Here is an 18,104-nt window from a genome sequence, read left to right on the forward strand (position 1 = left end):
AAAAAAAAAAGACATTATGCTAAGGAAAATAAGCCAGTCACAAAAAAAAACCAATATTGTATGATTCCACTTAATTGAGGTATCTAGAGTAGCCAAATTCGTAGAATGATGACAGCCAGGGGATGGCTGGGAGAAGGAAATGAGGAGTTAGTGTTTAATGGGTATAGAGTTTCAGTTCAAGAAGACAAGAACAGTTCTGGAGATGAATGGTGTTGATGAATGCACAGCATTGTGAATGTATTTAATGCCACAGAACTGTACACTTAAAAATGATTAAAATGGTAAATTTTATTTTATATATATTTTACCACAACAAAAAAAAACTCAACCAGCTTGAAGGGGCTCTCTATGGCCAAAGCTGGGACAATTTGAGCACCAAAATAATTAAGCATAGCAATGACTTAAGCCACAGAAAAGACAGGAATTCTTGAGTCCATATCAATAACAGTGAGAGACAGAGAGGGGGAGTGGGGAGAAGGAGAAGGTAAGGCGTCTCTTAGTTACAGCAGAATGCCAAGTAAATGACTGGTACATGTGGAGGGAGTGCTAGAGTTGAAAAAAACATCATTTTTCAACAATCACAGTAAAGACTAAATTAGGAAAGAATTATAAATGCATATTAAATCTAGGGAGAAATTCTGTTAAAGAGCAGGATATTTGCATAGTTTTCAAGTGTCTCCCCACAAACTGTTTATTAGTTGTGAGGGAGAAAAAGAAAACAGTAATCATACAGTAGAAACACCGGGTAACATTTTGACCTGATAATAAAAATTAACATCAACTATGATGGACAAATAGGTATCTTGCGCCTCTAAGTATACAAATTTATGAACTTGATAACTGTGGTAATAGAACATCCCTGTTCTTGGTAAATATATGCTAAGGAATTCATGGGTAAAGGGTCATGAGGCCAGTAACTTATCCTCAAATGGTTCAGAAAAAAATGTGTACACACAATGGGCGTGAGAGAGAACGTGTGTGCATCCACGCAAATGTTAAAGCAAATGGAATAAAACTATTAACAATAGTTGAATCAAGGAAAAGGGTATATGAGTATTTTTATACAGTTTTTAGTTTTGCAACTTTTTGTAAGTTTGAAATTATTTTCAAATAAACCTAAAAAAAGGGTAACTCTCACTCTAAAATGTTTTTTTTACCCAAACATGCCATTAATTTTAATCTACTGGCTTAGCTGAAGGCAAAATTTATTTAATAATATCAACTTGTCCTTCAGTTGTCATCTATTAATGCCGTATCAGTGACCAGAAATACAAATATAAAGAAAAAGAACTACAACCAAAAAAAACAGTTTGGGACAACATAAGGCAGTAAATTGGAAAAGACACTGAATTAGAAAAATTTAGGGTTATCTTAGCTTTTAGCTTTTTTGTATTCCTTCTTCAAATTTCTTCCCTAGAAATAAATGCATAGTACGTACAGAGGATTTTTTTTCCATCATCTTTTGGAAAAACACAGGGGCCTGTTTACTGCTGGGCCTTGTTTTTGTGGCCATTTAATGGTGATAAATAATCTACCGAGTCAGACTTTTAAATCACCAAAAATAAGAAGAAGTAGTTTTAAGAGCCAGGGGATTTGTTGTTAATTGTGTTTGATTTGCTTTTGGGAAAAGGCAGAGATTGTCTCTTCCTCTTTTAATTCTACGTTATAAAGGGATTAGTCAACGTTTGGGTGGGGGCCCTGCTCCCACAGTTTGTTTAAAATTTTAGGTTTTATGTTTACTAGTCAGAAGCTATACAAAGGTTGACGAAGCACAGTGAATATTTCAGTGGCTTCCTCTTGCAGCACGCTGAAGCAATTTACCTTGCTGGGCCCCAAGTAAATGGCTGTATCTCTTGGGGATCAGTCTGGGATAATTAAAGTAAGCATTTGGAAATAAGTTATTTTTGTAGTGGTATTAAGCAATATTCATTTAAATATAGTTTTTCCAAAGAAGGCAGAACTAAATAACCTTTCTATATCTTTATAACCTCACAATTCATTACAAATAAACATGACAAACATGAAATTATCAGTATATTTCAAATATTTTATGGAAATCATAGAAGATTTTTAAAATCTTCAGATGCGTTTGTTACCTTAAATTAAATCAATATAATTTTCAAGGGGCAGCCTCGGTCAATTTAGGCTTGACCAGTAATATTTTTCTAACTTCTCTTCCAAGAGCATAAAGGATGCTCTTGTTCCAATTGTGATTCCCCAGAATGCATCAGCAAGGGAAAGAACTAGACTGAAAATTATTCCAGTAACAGAATTAATCTCACAATGACCCATTTCATACGCATTGACATCATGGTACTGTGGCCAAAAGAAGTATATAAATTCATTGTAATAACTAGTGAGAACCAAAACCTTCTACCACTACCCTGAGCCTGGACACTGACAAGGAAACCACACCTTACTACCTACATTAACATGACTGTGCTATTCCTCTGTCTTCACTGGCATGACTTAGTTTCCTCTGTCTTCATTAGCATGACTTTATTCTTCTAGGAGAAGAAGGCAAAAGGTATGATTGTTCATTGCAGGCACTGCTTGAAAGACCCATCAACTCTTCAGTAGAAAACATCAATGGACAGTTTATAGGCTAAGATTCTATGACTCCCTCACCTTGAAATCCTCGTCTTGCTATTTCCACCAATCCTGATTGTTGTATCATGATCCTTACCCAATCCTAATCAGTCTTCCCTCTCCCTCACACTGAAAGACCCACCTTAAACCACAATTCCAAATCTCAAATTCTGACTTCACCTTCCCAGCTCCAAGACACTGCCAGGGCTTTGCAGGTGGTGTTTTCTCTTACTGCAGTAAGCAGTAAGACTCAGCTTTGTCTTATCAGCATCGTGTTTGTGATATATGGAGAAGCATCCTTTGACAATCATTTTATTAAAAATGTTGGCTTTAGGGCCGGCCCCGTGGCTTAGTGGTTAAGTGCACGCATTCTGCTACTGGCAGCCCGGGTTCGGATCCCGGGTGAGCACGGACGCACCGCTTCTCCAGCCATGCTGAGGCCACGTCCCACATAGAGCAACTAGAAGGATATGCAACTATGACATACAACTATTTACTTGGGCTTTGGGGAAAAAAAAGGAGGAGGATTGGCAATAGATGTTAGCTCAGAGCCGGTCTTTCTCAGCAAAAAGAGGAGGATTAGCACAGATGTTAGCTCAGCGCTGATATTCCTCACAAAAATAAAAAATAAAATAAAATAAAAATGTTGGCTTTACAAGTCTAGTAAATGACTTATAAGAAACCAGCTAAAAACATAGATTGAAAGTAAGAGGCTGAAATGTGCTTCTTCAAACAAATGGTAGTTTCTGATTGGTAAATACATTTTTGCCCTACTAGTAAGTAGGGAAAAGGATGACACCTAATGTCTAAAGTCAATGCTAAACATCTTAAGAACACGAAGTAACAGAAGAACCCCACAAAGAAGTTGTTCTCCAAGTCTTAAGAGAGCCAACTGCCCTGAGTGCTCAACCTTCCTTCTGAAGACCTGTGTTGGTGGGGACAGACAAGGACAACGGGAACCTCCAACAACTGGGACAGGAGAGAGGTGTTGTTCCTCCTTGTGTTTCAGTGTCCTAATCTGTAAAACACATCTTACCTTACAGAAATATTAGCAAAAGACACAAGCAAACAGGGCAGTTTATCCTGGATTAGCCATCTATTCTCTCATCTTTTTTGTGCGTCAATGAACTGTCTGTGCCTAAGATAAAGCCCACTTTATCAGGCAGAAAAATTTATACTGCTGTTGTAGACGGCTTCTCATGTCCCTTCTATTCTGATTAACTATCCAATTCTTTACTAACAGTCTCAAATAGGTGCTGCAAGTTTTCTTTCTTTTAATTCATACCACTTTGCAAATTTTCATTTCCCTTAAAGTTTCGATTCCAGATGAGTTCACGTTTGTTAATGATTTTTAGAGGGCTGTTCTATATACTTATTGGGTCAGGAAGAATAAAGGCATGCTTTGCTATTCAGATTTCGTCCTTATTTTACATATCATCACTTTTACTCCATTTGGAATATCCAAATGAGATTTATATTTTCCTTACTTAAACTGTAATTGTACCTACGGTGAAATTAAGGTCATATATATGTGTGCACATTTATACATACGGAAGTATAAAGTACATACATATATATTTTGTATGTGTGTGAGTATATTAATTGCACAAGATTTTTTACATGTTATAATGAGCAGATTCAATTTCCTATACCCTATATACCCAACTTCCTATATACAGGAAACTCTTGTGTTAGTTTCCTGACTTTTAGTTCCCTAAATCACTACCACCTGTTTTTCAGAGTCTTATTCATATAATTAATTTTTCTTTCAATAATAATAAACAAGCAAGATAATGCAGCTCAGTAACACACTGGGTAGAAGAGGAGAGATGAAAAAGTCTCCAAGATCCTAATATATGAAACATAAATGAGTCCTGCTCTTAACTACTTGATCTACCCCTTTCCCTTGCTTTCAGTTATTGTATGTCATTTTCATCCTTTCATATTTCTCTTCTTTCCATCATCATGATACTTCACAAACCTATCATTATGAGGTGAAAAACTATATTATCACAATCTTTACAATCTGTTACAAATGAATTAGGCTTCTTTGGGATGAAGTTTCATGGGAAACTGTTAGTTTTCTAGTAGATCTATTTCCAGACTTCTAAAATTACTGAACAAGACAGATTTAATATCCACAGTAACACTCTGCCCCTTCCCAGAGGACTGTCTTTTCTCATTCCACATTAGTACACTCTTTCAAGCATTCTAGAGACCTAGGCTATTACCCTCTACTCATACTGGAAGAACACTACCTCTAAAAATAGAACTGTAAAAGACATAGCCCCTCAGATCCATCATATAGCTACTGCAAAATAGTTACAGAATATTTTTTCTTTATTTTCTTTAATGCACTGCATAGAAGTCTTAAAACTAAAATCAAACGATAAGTTTATATAACAGTAAGAAATGCTTTATTTCAGATTCAGTGCCATAAAAACGCATTGTGTAACACATGTATTCTAAAAACAAAATGTATATAAATATTTTCAACAATCATAGATATTAGATGAAGCATCCTGACACGAGATGTAAAAGAATATAAACTTCCGGAAATTGCAATCAGAAATGTGCTTCTTCAAGAAGGTAGTTTCTGCTAGGGATATGCAACATTATTGGCTTATTGGAAAGTGGGGGACAAGAAAGTCAAGTTAGTCAACATCTAATCCTATACTTCTTAAGGATAACGGGAAATGGGATACCCCTCAAACAGCCCAAGACTAGCCATGTACCACTGCCCTAAGAGTGTAGCTTCCTTATAGAAGAGACTTAACATCTTGAGCAAAATCAAGGATTGTACTTGCCAATAGAAATGAAGGAAACAGCTTAGCAGTAGTTCACTTTTAGTAGCTACAGTTGTGACTAGCACATTAACCCGTTGTTATTCCTACCACCACATGAGAGTGGGAGGCTAGCACAGTGATTAAAAGGATGGGCTCTGGAGCTGGACCACTGGGATCATGTCCTGGCTCTGCCACTGAGTAACCTCCCAGTGCCCCAGTTTACTCATCTGTAAAGTCATAGTATCTTCCTTATTTTAAGGCTTCTTGGAGGAGTCAAAGGGATAATTTATGTAGTGTGTTTAGAACAGTGACTGGTACCTAGTAAGTCCTTAGTAAATATTGATATCCACTCACTGATCTAGAAATTTTGAGAGAAAAAGTGTGGTGACTATAAATTCCTGGACTTTAACAAGATCTGAATGGAGAAGCTAACTTCAGAAAAATATAGTACAAAAAATAGCTCACAATTCTGTGAAATGGTAAGACGTGGTAAAGTTACACAGTACTCTTATTTCAACCAACCAACAAGAACACTGGCATCAAGCAAATATTCATTAATAAAAATAACTCAATAATTACAATAATATAACCTGAATACTACTATCTTAAGAAGTTCATCCAGAGTGCTTTGAATCTTAATTTCATTCATTACAAAATGCAGCTGAATTTTCATTTCATAAAAATCTAGTTTTTATAGGAAACTGAAATTATGTTAAATCAAAGATTTTGCCTGGGCCTAAACATCCATTAATAAAGGCCTTACACTGTACAGCACAGTAACACGATTACTAGCAAAGGGCAAATATACTCACTGAAATAGTGAAAGGGGTGAGCTTTTTCTTATTAATGGCTCTTTCATCAATTGTATCTGGTTCGGATAAGTTGATCATTTTGCTAAAGAGAAAATGGAAATAATTTAGCTTAAGACTTCCCAAAATGTTTTTAGTTTATTTCTGCAAGTACATAAAATAGTTAAATTTTGAAAAGCAATGACAATCCATTTCTTTAAAATATTATACTTTAATCGATGTCAAGGACTTAATTTTTAAAATCTAAGAAATAATCCCTAACCTAAAACAAATTCATCACTCACTGCGATAGTAATCTTAGCATTTCCTCCTAATTTTTTTAAACAGTTCTGCATTTTCTTTACGAGAGTTTTGCCTTTATTTCATTTAATGATCATCAACATTCAGCAGCCTGAAACATGAAGAAAGAAATTCTCAGGAAGCCAAGTTTCATAAATTAGTATCAACATTGTTAAAATTACTGCTTTTGCAGAAAGATAAAGAGACAGAAACTTGGTCTTTTTTTTTTTTTTTGTGAGGAAGATCAGCGCTGCGCTAACATCCATGCTAATCTTCCTCTTTTTTTGCTGAGGAAGACCGGCTCTGAGCTAACATCTATTGCCAATCCTCCTCATTTTTTTCCTCAAAGCCCCAGTAGACAGCTGTACGTCATAGTTGCACATCCTTCTAGTTGCTGTATGTGGGACGCGGCCTCAGCATGGCCAGAGAAGCGGTGTGTCAGTGCGCGCCCAGGATCCGAACCCAGGCCGCCAGTAGTGGAGCTCGCGCACTTAACCACTAAGCCACGGGGCCGGCCCATCGGTCTTTCTAAAATTTCAATAATTCCAACATTTTAAAAGAAAGTAATATAAATTTTGTCTCTGTAGTTTAGAATATATTTTATATTTTAAAATAAAGATAGGAAAATACCCATTCAATTCATAATAGGAATTTCCTCTGAAGGTCAGAGGAAGAGATCAGAATTGTAGGTGGAGGTCAAGGTATATTTTATAAGTAATGTCCTACAAATTAATAACCTATACTTGTGAGTAGGTTTTTTCTCTTTTTAAGTAAAAATACAGAAAAAGGACTGAAAGAAATGTGCCAGAATGTTAATAATAGCTAATTATGGGTGATAAGAATATTTGTGATGGTTATTTTCTTCTTTGTAAGTTTTCTGTATTTCTATAAACTTAAAAAAAAAAAAAAAAAAGACACCTGCCTTATACAAAGAAGTCTGCTGGGACTATAGCGCACACAACAAAGACACATGCCCTGAGAGAGTCTACAATCTAGTGACAGAAACAGGCTGCAAAGAGCCAAGGATACAACAAGGCTGAACTAAAACATTAATTTCATTTAAGCACATATGAGGTATATATTTCTTTTATATTTCCTCATGTTCCTGTCCCAGTCAATAATCAATACTCTCCTATTGAGAAGTGAAAAAAGAAACCCAGTGAACATTTTAGAATATATCAGAGGAATAACTCAACAGTTTCCCAGCATTATTCAGGAAATAGATGAAAAAGGCACCAGAAAAATAAGAGCTGCATTTGAAGGAAAATTTTGGAAAACATATTGCACTTAATTTTCTATGCAATATAAATTCTTCAAGACCTACGTAGCTACTTGTTAACTAATTCCAAAAGACAACGGATTCACTGAACTATCATTTTCACTGAATGCTCCTCAGTGGAGACAGTAAGAACATGGCTCCCTTCATCCAATGCTCAGCTCACCACAGAAGGATGCCATCTGCAAGCGACTTGAAAAGACTGCCATCATCGGGATCCATGGGGATGAGATGCTTGCAGTCAGGGTCATTCTCCAGGGCTTTGTTTATCCAGTTAACAAAAGCCACTTTTTCTTCCTCTGAAAACAGAAAATCTTAGTCGGCAAACCTCATTTCACAAAATTAACTGCACTACAAAAACGTACTTGTTAATTTTTGTTCAAAGATGATAAATGCTAACCATTAAAACTCTACTAAAACACTAAAGGGTTTAAGAGGGCTAAAGCGTTTAAGGAGAGAGGGAAATTCATTCCACTTTTTCATCTGATGTATTAGGGGAGAGTAAGGTATATAGCTGAACTGAGCATAATAAATATTCAGTGTGATTCTAAAAGTCTTTCCAAATATATATTGCTTCTGAAAGCTAATGAATCAGAAGCCAACCATCAGAAGTCAGATTACACACACACACGCGCATATGCCAGGGGAAAAAAATACAAGAAACAGCCATAGCAATAAATTCCACCACCACCACCCTCACAAAATTTACAGAGTTATGATTTGGGGCTTAAAACAGAAATACTGATTCTAATCAAGAGTTATTCAAATGAATAAAATAGTTCCATTTTTGTGGAATTTCTACTATGGGAAAACTGACACAAATCTGGACACCAGTACAACTCTCAGCCATCTGCATCCTCAACCTCTCAACACACGGCTTCTAGTGTGGGTACACTGATCTTTAGGCAGAAAATGCTGTCAGGCTACACAGTGGGGAAAACAGGAAGGAACTTAAAGGAAAAATGTTCTACTGCTTTATTATTATTCTGTAAATATAAATATCATTTAACAATATAAACTCTCAAAGAAAATAATTCACATTTCCATCACAGAGCAGCATAGAGTGAACTGTCCTTCCCCATTATTGCCCCAGTGCCTAGAATTAGGTAATTTTCGTAAGGGCATATTTGGCAGTTATCCCAAAAATTTAATCCATCACACACACACACAATCAATAAAGACAAAAACATTTAGTTATATTTCTCTTTTGTATATATCATAATCTGTCTTTTTACCTTCTTGCCTCACCATACATACCTCCTCAGGGACTTAGAATCTAGGAATTTAAAGATCACTCAGCTACTGTACCTCCCATCGAGGAATTTTTAGTGTAATAATAAAATAGATATACAAAGAAATGCAACATAAGGGAAATAAACACACCACAAGAGAGATATAAGCAATGTTTCAAAGAATTTAAAGAAAAATAATCACTTCTGGTTGAGGTGATCAAGAAAAGGCTTATGGAGAAGGTATTATTTGAAAGACAGATTTTTAATAGGTGAAGACAGGCAGGGAAAGGGAGGATGTTCCGGGTATAGGAACCAGGAATGAGATACCACTTCATAACCACTAGGATAGCTGTAATAAACAAAATGGATAATAACAAGTGTTGATGAAAATGTGAAAAAATTGGAACTTTTGTACATTGTTCATGGGAATGTAAAATGGTACAGCCACTTTGGAAAACAGTTTGGCAGTTTTTTAAAATGTTAAACATCGAGTTACCAAATGACCCAGAAATTCCATTCCTCAGTATATACCTAAGAGAATTCAAAGCATAAGTCCACACAAAAATGCGGACATGAATGTTCATACAGCATTATTCATAACAGCCAGAAGTGGAAACAACTCAAATGTCTATCAATTGATGAAAGGATAAACAAAATGTGATATTAATCCATAGAACAGAATATTATTCAGCAATAAAAAGGAATGAAGTACAATATATGCCACAACATGAGTGATCCTTGAAAACGTTATGCCAATGAAGAAGCCTGTCAAGTGAAAGGCCACCAATGTATGATTCCATTTATATGCAATTTCCAGAACAAGCAAATCTATAGAAATGGAAAGTAGATTAATGATTGCCCAAGGCTGGGAGAAGGGGGAAATGGGGAGTCATTGCTAATGAGCATGGAGTTTCTCTTTGGGGTAATGAAAGTGTTCTAAAATTAGATAGTGGAGATGACTGTAGAACTCTATGATTATACTAAAAATCACTGAATTGTACATTTTAAAGAAAAGGGCGAATTTCATAGTATCTCAATTATATCTCAATAAAGCTTTTCTTTTTTTAAAAGCCATTAAAGGTTCTATTTCTTGTTCTGAATAATAGTTACATGGGTGCATTCATCTGTGAAAAACTCATCAAGCCATATACTTAAGAATAGTGCACTTTACGATGTACATCTTACCCCTCAATAAACAAGTAAAAAAAAAGTCTATGGTAACAGACATCAGAAAAGTGGTTACCTCTGGAGAGGAACAGTTACTGTTAGAGGCAGGAGGGAGCCACTCAGGGTGACAGAAATGTTATATCTTGATCTGGTTGGCAGCTACACGGATGTAGCTACAGGATGTATACACACGTAAAAATCTATTGAGCTGTATACTTAAGATTACAGCACTTTGCTAAATGCACATTTTACCTCAATAAAAAGTTTTAAAAAAATGAAGAAGCCATTTCATCAGAATGGACAGGCAGAAATGGAGTTAAGGAGTGAATATTTTTCAAAAAATGGAAGCAGCAGTTATGGACCACTGCCTTTACCACCACACTTCCCTGGTGGGAAAAGATGAGAAAAAATATTCAATGGGTAGGAGAAGTGTGAGTATATTGTTAGAGGAAAATCCAGTTAGAAAGGAAGAGAATCAAGAAGATAACAGATTCAGATCTCAAAGGAAGAAAGAGGGAAAAAAGTTACGAGTTTTTGCAAAAATTTAAAAAGCATAGTTCTAACTGTGTTATTATGAACAAAGGGAACTTGGTCAAAGGTTCTTCAACATCTCAACCCTGAGAAGCTAGCTTAACATGGGGCAAGACAACTCAAGAGTTAACATGAGTCTGGATTTCCTACTGGGCGACAATCCAGTGATTGTATCAGATCAAGCAAATCAGGTGCTGTGCTCTCTAGTCACCTGGTTACTTGACAAAAGATGAATCAGGAATCTCAGCTCCCAGAAAATGGAAGGGAAAAGTCCTTGGAATAAACCCCTCCACCATTCCTAGATCAGGTCTACAAGTAAACACACATCACCAGTCAGGATGAAAAAGCCTGTCCTAGGGCATGATCACACACATTCAATGCTGAAATATAAATGACTTTTATGTTGTTGTTTCTAATCTCCTTGTTGCACACTGTCCTGACATATAGTAGAAACCTGTTGATTTCAATGATTCTACGATTTATCATTCTGACATCTCTGAAATTGAGATGCATTTCAAATTTGATGGCATGTTATAATTTAGTCTGATAAAACAATGATGTGAATTACAATGAATAGTATCTTTGATGTGATGAAATACAGGACTTGTTGAATGAATCAGTGACTGAAAGCTTATATTTGGAGTGGGAGGTTACCTGAATAAGAATGCTGTGTGCCCTCACTGGAGATGGACGAAGTTCCTCCAATAGCAGTAATCCCTTCCCTCTTGTTAATTATTTTTCGGAAAGTTTTGCTGATGTCTTTGCTTTTTAACTCTTGCATTAGCTGGAATGGGATATAAGCAAAATTGAGTCTTGATCGGATAATCATAAAAAAACCTTGCAACAAGAAGGACAGTTATTTAGACTTCTTTATTTGGAATGACATCAAAATAAATACTAATCAGGGGTTCTCACACTTATTGCTTGTGTGCATAGATAACTCTCATCATTTTGCCAATAATCCAAAAGGGACAAATGTTTCCACTCCAACCACTAAAATAAAATTTGTTATAATTAAGCTTAAATTGAACACATTGAAATTATTCTTCTAGACTTACCATGATCTTTTGACTGAAAACTTAATGAATAACTAGCTACATGGAAGAGATTTTTAAAAACCTTAATGAAGGTATTTTCCTGTCTGAACATCTCAAATAGTATACACGCTAAAGTAAACAAGTCAGCTCTTATAAGAAATAACATGGGCTTAGAGAAATGCCCTCTCCCAATCACTCTGTCACTGGACTCTAGAGACTGGCTGGACTGAATCCCATCAGTTCTCCACACAGCAGCCTGATCATGTCACTTCACACTCTATCCCTCCCACTTTATTGGCTTCGTAACGCTCTTAGGATAAAACAAAAATCCTACGAGACCCTGCATGACTCGACCCCAACTTACTTCTCTAGCTGCATTCCGTACCCTCACCATCTCGTCTCCAGCCACAGCGACCTTCTTGTCAAGCACTCGAGAGTATCTAGCATCCCTAAAGCCACAGAGCCTCTGCACATGCTCTCACCTGTGCCTGCCTCGGATACTATTAGTTTCCCCCACCCCAGCCCTTTTAATCTGTTCAACATCTTTCTTCAGATCGCAGCTCAGTCTTCACAGCTTTCGGGCCACCTTGCCTGAGTCCCAGGGTTCTCCAGCCTCCCCATCAAGTTCAACTCCTCCTACTACAAACTCTCAAGGGATCTATACTGCTCTGTCATAGCAATTACCATGTTGTTATCTTTTATCCATTTGTGTGATTCTGTCTTCCCCACCACATGTAAAGCAGGGGCTACATCTCTTTTTGTTCATCACATATTCACAGTGGGTGGCACAGTTCCAGGCAAGAAAGGAGCTCAAATATTTGCTTAATGAATAAAGAATGCAAAACCAGACAATTTACATTTGATAAATATTGATTCAATTACATTAATGGTTATATTTTCATATGAAAAATACAGTCATGGTGGTGTTGAGAGGAGGAAATAACAGCCCTTGCTCAACTGCCAGCTGGCAATGGCAACTCAGCCAAGTCATCTCTCTTGGACTGAGAGGTTTGAAACACGTGGCATTCAAGAGTCCGTTCAACAATCTATTTTTCTTTTATTGGTCGAGTCATATATTATTTTTCATTTTGTTTAGCTCCCTGAGCCTTGAGGTAGTTTAATAGTGAAATGGTGCTACCAGAGCTGGCATCAAAAATCACCTGGTGCCATTTGCCGAAACTGAAGATAAAACTTATCAAAAGGAAATAACCAGTTTCTAAGAGGTATATCTTCCATACCTTAGCTATTTCACTTATAACAAATACTCCACTTCTCAAGGCCAACCACTAAGATATTAAAATATTCTGCACACAGAGATAGTCAATAAGCACCGAACTCAACTATAGTTTTATTAGGAAATGAACTACTATTGTTTAAACTTGACTTCCATTCCAACAATTTGAGAATTTTTTCGTTTCATGAATTATTTGTGGAGATTGTCGTTGTTGTTATCATCATCACCATCATTTTAAAGCAGTGCTTTTTCTGGTCTCTGCAGCCAGATTTAACCAAACAGAGCAATGACATTACTAAAATTCTGCTGAAGCAAAACAATCAGTAGTCAGGAGAGGATTAAATTACTTACTGACACGAACTCTTCAAAACTGATTTTGCCATCTTTGTTGCTGTCAGCAACTGCTAGAATTTTCTCCACAATCTCGCGCACCTTGTAGCCAGGCAGAGGAAGGTTTGCTTCCTTAAACAGGTCCTGAAGTTCATAGTCACTGACATACCCACTATTGTCAATATCTGTAAAGACAGATTATGAGCTGTCAAATATCATTTGTACTCTTTGTTGGAGATGTGCACTCAGAAGGCCTTTTGGGAGATTCCCAGGAAGGCGAAATCTTTCAGGTTTGTTTCACAAGTGGCAATAACCTCTACTTCTGCACCTGAACTCTACAAGGTATGCGATACAATTTATCAAAAAATGCATATTTAATGGACTTTAACCTGATAGTTTTAGGGCTACCATACGTATTTTTGGTCCATAGTACGGACATTGTTCTGAGAGATGAAAAACTCAGGTTTAGCACGTGACTAAGTTTCAAAGAACTAAGCATGGGGAAGTCTCAGATATCTAGAAGAAATATAGCAGCAATGGTCATGGGGGAACACCCACCCAGACTTTAATTTCTTCAGGTAATTTGCAAAATGGATATGCTGGTCTCACATTCCGTATAAAATATCTGCATCACGTCATACACACATAAGGCATTTCTGTTCTACATTTCACTTGGTGGCAGTTCTGTTTCATCTGTCAATAATTCATTGCTTCTTCATTATGTATTTATGATACCATTATGTAGGCTGAATCATGTTTGATGTCATTTTGAGATTAAGTGTTCAAGAAATAATTTCACACCTATATTTGAACTTATGGAAATACGTTTCCAGGTGTTTTCACCTCATCACTGAGTTGCCTGCCCTTCCCTGGGTTTTCCCTAGAGAGTGGATATCGATTCTTGACACTGAACAAAGGCGACACCAAATACTTCTGCCCAGAGTTGGCAGCAGAGCTTTGGGTTGTTTGGTTAGTTGCCTAGATCCACCCTGTATAGGCTCTTTGCTCATCTGGTAACAGCTGCTTTGTTTCCTATATTTCCTTTTCACTACAAATGAATTAATGATTAAGAAAGAAACTTATCTTTCGAACTCTCATACACAAGTTTTAAAATTAATACTGTTCAGAACAATGGAAAATTTCTAAACTAGAATCTACCAATAACGAAAATATCGCTACAATCTCAAAAATCAGCTAGGAAGCTAAATGGCTTGACATTGCAGTAATCAAATCGCTTCCTTTGAATTTAGAGCAAAATCTCATTATTAGTACATCACCAGTTCAGAACTGTTTCCCATAATTCTGAAACAGACAAATAGACTAGGCTGGCTTACTTTTATTCTAGCGCTGTGGTGGGGAGTATATAAAAATAAACAAAATTGAGGAAAAGTTATTTACCTGCTGACCATCATGCTAAACTAACAAGAATAGTTAAGAGTTAGGGCTCTGAAGACGGACAGATCTGTGGGCTTAAATCCCAGCTCTATCTCTATGATCTCTGCGGTTTAGGCCTGAGGTGACAAGAAATAATAGAGACCATTTAAATGAGCACATATCCTGTGCCAAGTAATCTATTAAGAACTTGATTTACTTTATCTCATGAAATCCTTACCACACTTTGACGTAGTTAATAATATTACTATAATTTTAAAGATGAGGAAATCAAGGCTTAGGTTAAATAACCATAAAGATCACAGTTTAAAAATAAACAAGACTTTCCTACAACTCAACAACAAAAAAACAGATTAATAAAGGGCCAAAGGACATGAAGAGACATTTCTCCAAAGAAGATATACAAATGGCCAATAAGCACATGCTTGATATCACTAATCATTAGGGAAATGCAAATCAAAATCACAAGGAGATACACACTCATGAGAACGGCTATAATAAAAAATAAATAAATAAATAACAAGGGTTGGCAAGGATGTGAGGAAATTGGAACCCCTATGCATTGCTGGTGAGAATATAAAATGGTGCAGCCACTACGGACAAGAGTATGGTGGTTCCTAAAAAAAATTAAACAAAGAATGACCATATAATCCAGCAATTCCACTTCTGAGTATATACACAAAATGACTGAAAGCAGAGACTTGAACAGATATTTGTACACCCATGTTCATAGTAGCATTATTCACAATAGCCAAAAAGTAGAACCAACTCAAATGTCCATTGATAGACGAACGGATAAACATAATGTGGTACAGACACACAATGGAATATTATTCAGCCTTAAAAAGAAAGGAAATTCTGACACATGCTACAACATGGATGAACCTTAAGGACGTTATGCTAAGTGAAATAAGCCAGTCACAAAAAAAACTAATATTGCATGATTCCGCTTACAGGAGGTACCTAGAATAGCCAAATTCATAGAGACAGAAAACAGAATGGTGGTAGCCAGGGGCAGCGAGCGGGAAGGGGGTAGATGGGGAGTTAGCGTTTAATGGGTATAGAGTTTCAGTTTGAGAAGATGAAAAAGTTCTAGAGATAGATGGTGGTGACAGTTGCCCTACAATGTGAATGTACTTAATGTCACTGAACTGTACACTTAAAAATGGTTAAAATGGTAAATTTTATGTTATGTATATTTTATCACAATTCAAACAAGAAACAAGACAAATATTTTAATCCCTTACTTCTCCCCAGAGACCCAAAAATACCCCATCTAGTAAGGTTGGATGGGTATGTCCCTCTGCCTCTGAGAACATTTGTGGTACAAATTAGCAGAGGGATTAGTAAATTCACAATTAGCAATTTATCTTTAATAAATGTAATAAAGTAAGCAAGTACATATTCTGCTCTTAGCACTTCCCTCACACAGAGCAAATAATCTTGCTGTCAGAATTTTTCCATCAATGAATTATTTATTCAAAATATCACTAAATAAATATTGCAAATTGTATGTGCATGAGTCATAAAGATTAAAGTTCATGTGCTAAACAAAGAAATAGATTACTAACTCATTCATTTTACTAAGACCTAGGTAGCACTTTTATTTAAGCTACCAAACTGTACCTGTAAAATAACAGAAATACCAAAGTAGGAGATACATTTTTACCACATCCTCTGTTTCACTGCTTGAAATGAGTAGAACATTCCAATAATTGCCCAATTTTTGTCTTGAAAAGACTCTGAGCACTGCATACAATACTCTATAAATTTATTATTAACAATTTTTTAGAAATCATACCATATTCATGCAATGCTCTAATGACAAATACACCACCCCCAAAAGAAAGAAAAGACCAGGATTAAAGCATTCGCTATGAGCCTAATTCAGCCACCATGTAGACTGTATTCTGAAGGTTTGAGTTACTCTGGGGGTGGCTGTGCAGGGAGAAGCGGAAGGGCCCAGAGGTGTGTGGAATTCACTTTATTTCACAGCAATGATTTGCAAGTCATGAGATTCCTGAGAGCTTTATTTCTTTCTTTCTTTATTTTTTGGAGAGCTTTATTTTTTTCAACTTAAACCTTTTTTCTCTGTATTGGTCTCTAAAATTCATTCTGCAATGCATTTCATCTACATTGATTTCAGTCATTATTCACCAGGTTTGTAAGAAATCTAGGCACAAGACCAACTGCGATCATTCTATCCCCCCCGGTCCACCATCTGACTCTGTTTTTCACGGGGCGCTCTCCTGCACTAGCAAAGGCGCCTCTGAGGAAGGGGCAAGGGTGGTGCTGCCCCTGTGCCAAAGTCTGTTCACTGCACTCACCTTCCCCTGGGCTCACCTTCCACTCGCACGCATTTGCATACTAGAGTAAAAGACGGTACTTGTATTCTCCTTGTTTGCCACAAGTTTCATAAATGCAGAAGAATCTCAATCCAACAGAGTATGAGGGAATTTTTTGGAAGAAAAATATAAAGTTGTCAAAATGATAATGTCACAAAGACAAAATATTGAATGGCTTTAAAAAGTGAAAGAAAAATAAGACATATGGCCTTTAAGAACAACACTAAGATTTTTTAAGTTATGCATGAGGGAGAAGGAAAAGAAGACATACGGCCTTGAAAAACAGTAGCAAAATTTAAAAATATTCCGCATGAAGTCAGAAAGTGTTATTGTTAGTGATAAACATATGAAGGCCAGAGTTCAGTTTATAGACAAGGAAGTGTTTGTATAGTTTTTCTCTGTAATAGGATATCATGTTAAGCATGTTCAGTTACACTGTCATTCATTAACCTGGGATTATTCTCCGCAAAGAAATGATCAAAGAATTCAAAGTTCAATTCTCCTAGAAATTCAAGCCAGTCTTAGTCTATCTTTCAGAAAGAAAGAATCCAGTGAAGTCTAGATAGAAAAAAAAAAAGGAATATACCTGGGGGTAAATGGGTGGTGGCAGAGGCAATAAAAGGTATTGTTCCCTTCCTGGAAGTCTGACATCAAGCAGAATAGTAACACTATATTTAGTTTTCCTCAAGCATACCTATTTTATTAAATGCTTCTTGTAGCTCTTCCAGCTCCTCCCGAGAAATGGTAGTGGTACTGTTTTCCATCTTTGGACAGGAAAGACTATCTTCAGGTCTTTATATCTAGGAAAAGCAATGTAATAAAAAGAACATGAGCCTTTTGGAAACATTGATCTGAGCAATACAGAGTACACGGGCAGTAAAATACCTAGAAGAAATCACCTAAGAGGTCTGGCTAACAAAGAACAAATAGGCATAGATCCCCCGGTACTGCTCTTTCCCAGCACAGGTCGGCCAGACAATAACTGAGATTCACGAAAGGGAAGAAACGCTGTTTGCACACCCTGTGCTTACAAGGGGCATAGCCATTTCTCAATAGCCTGTATAACTGTCATTTACATTTTACTCCACTTTTTTAGT

General features: G+C 36.5%; 1 protein-coding gene across 2 annotated transcripts in view; it reads right to left on the reverse strand.

Annotated features, from left to right (window-relative positions):
- PLS1 (plastin 1) overlaps positions 1-18,104 on the reverse strand; it is a 113,146-nt gene that overhangs the window by 32,632 nt on the left and 62,410 nt on the right. For both annotated transcript variants that reach the window (XM_014789039.2, XM_087430437.1), the window contains 5 exons: positions 17,702-17,807; positions 13,292-13,455; positions 11,324-11,453; positions 7,906-8,038; positions 6,188-6,269 (listed from right to left, as the gene is read on the reverse strand). In XM_014789039.2, coding sequence (XP_014644525.1) covers positions 6,188-6,269; positions 7,906-8,038; positions 11,324-11,453; positions 13,292-13,455; positions 17,702-17,771 — 579 coding nt within the window. In that variant the 5' untranslated portion in view covers positions 17,772-17,807. The remainder of the gene's footprint in view (positions 1-6,187; positions 6,270-7,905; positions 8,039-11,323; positions 11,454-13,291; positions 13,456-17,701; positions 17,808-18,104) is intronic.

Source organism: Ceratotherium simum, chromosome 5, assembly GCF_057802395.1.
Source record: "Ceratotherium simum simum isolate JZ-2026a chromosome 5, ASM5780239v1, whole genome shotgun sequence".
Classification (NCBI taxonomy): Eukaryota; Metazoa; Chordata; class Mammalia; order Perissodactyla; family Rhinocerotidae; genus Ceratotherium; species Ceratotherium simum.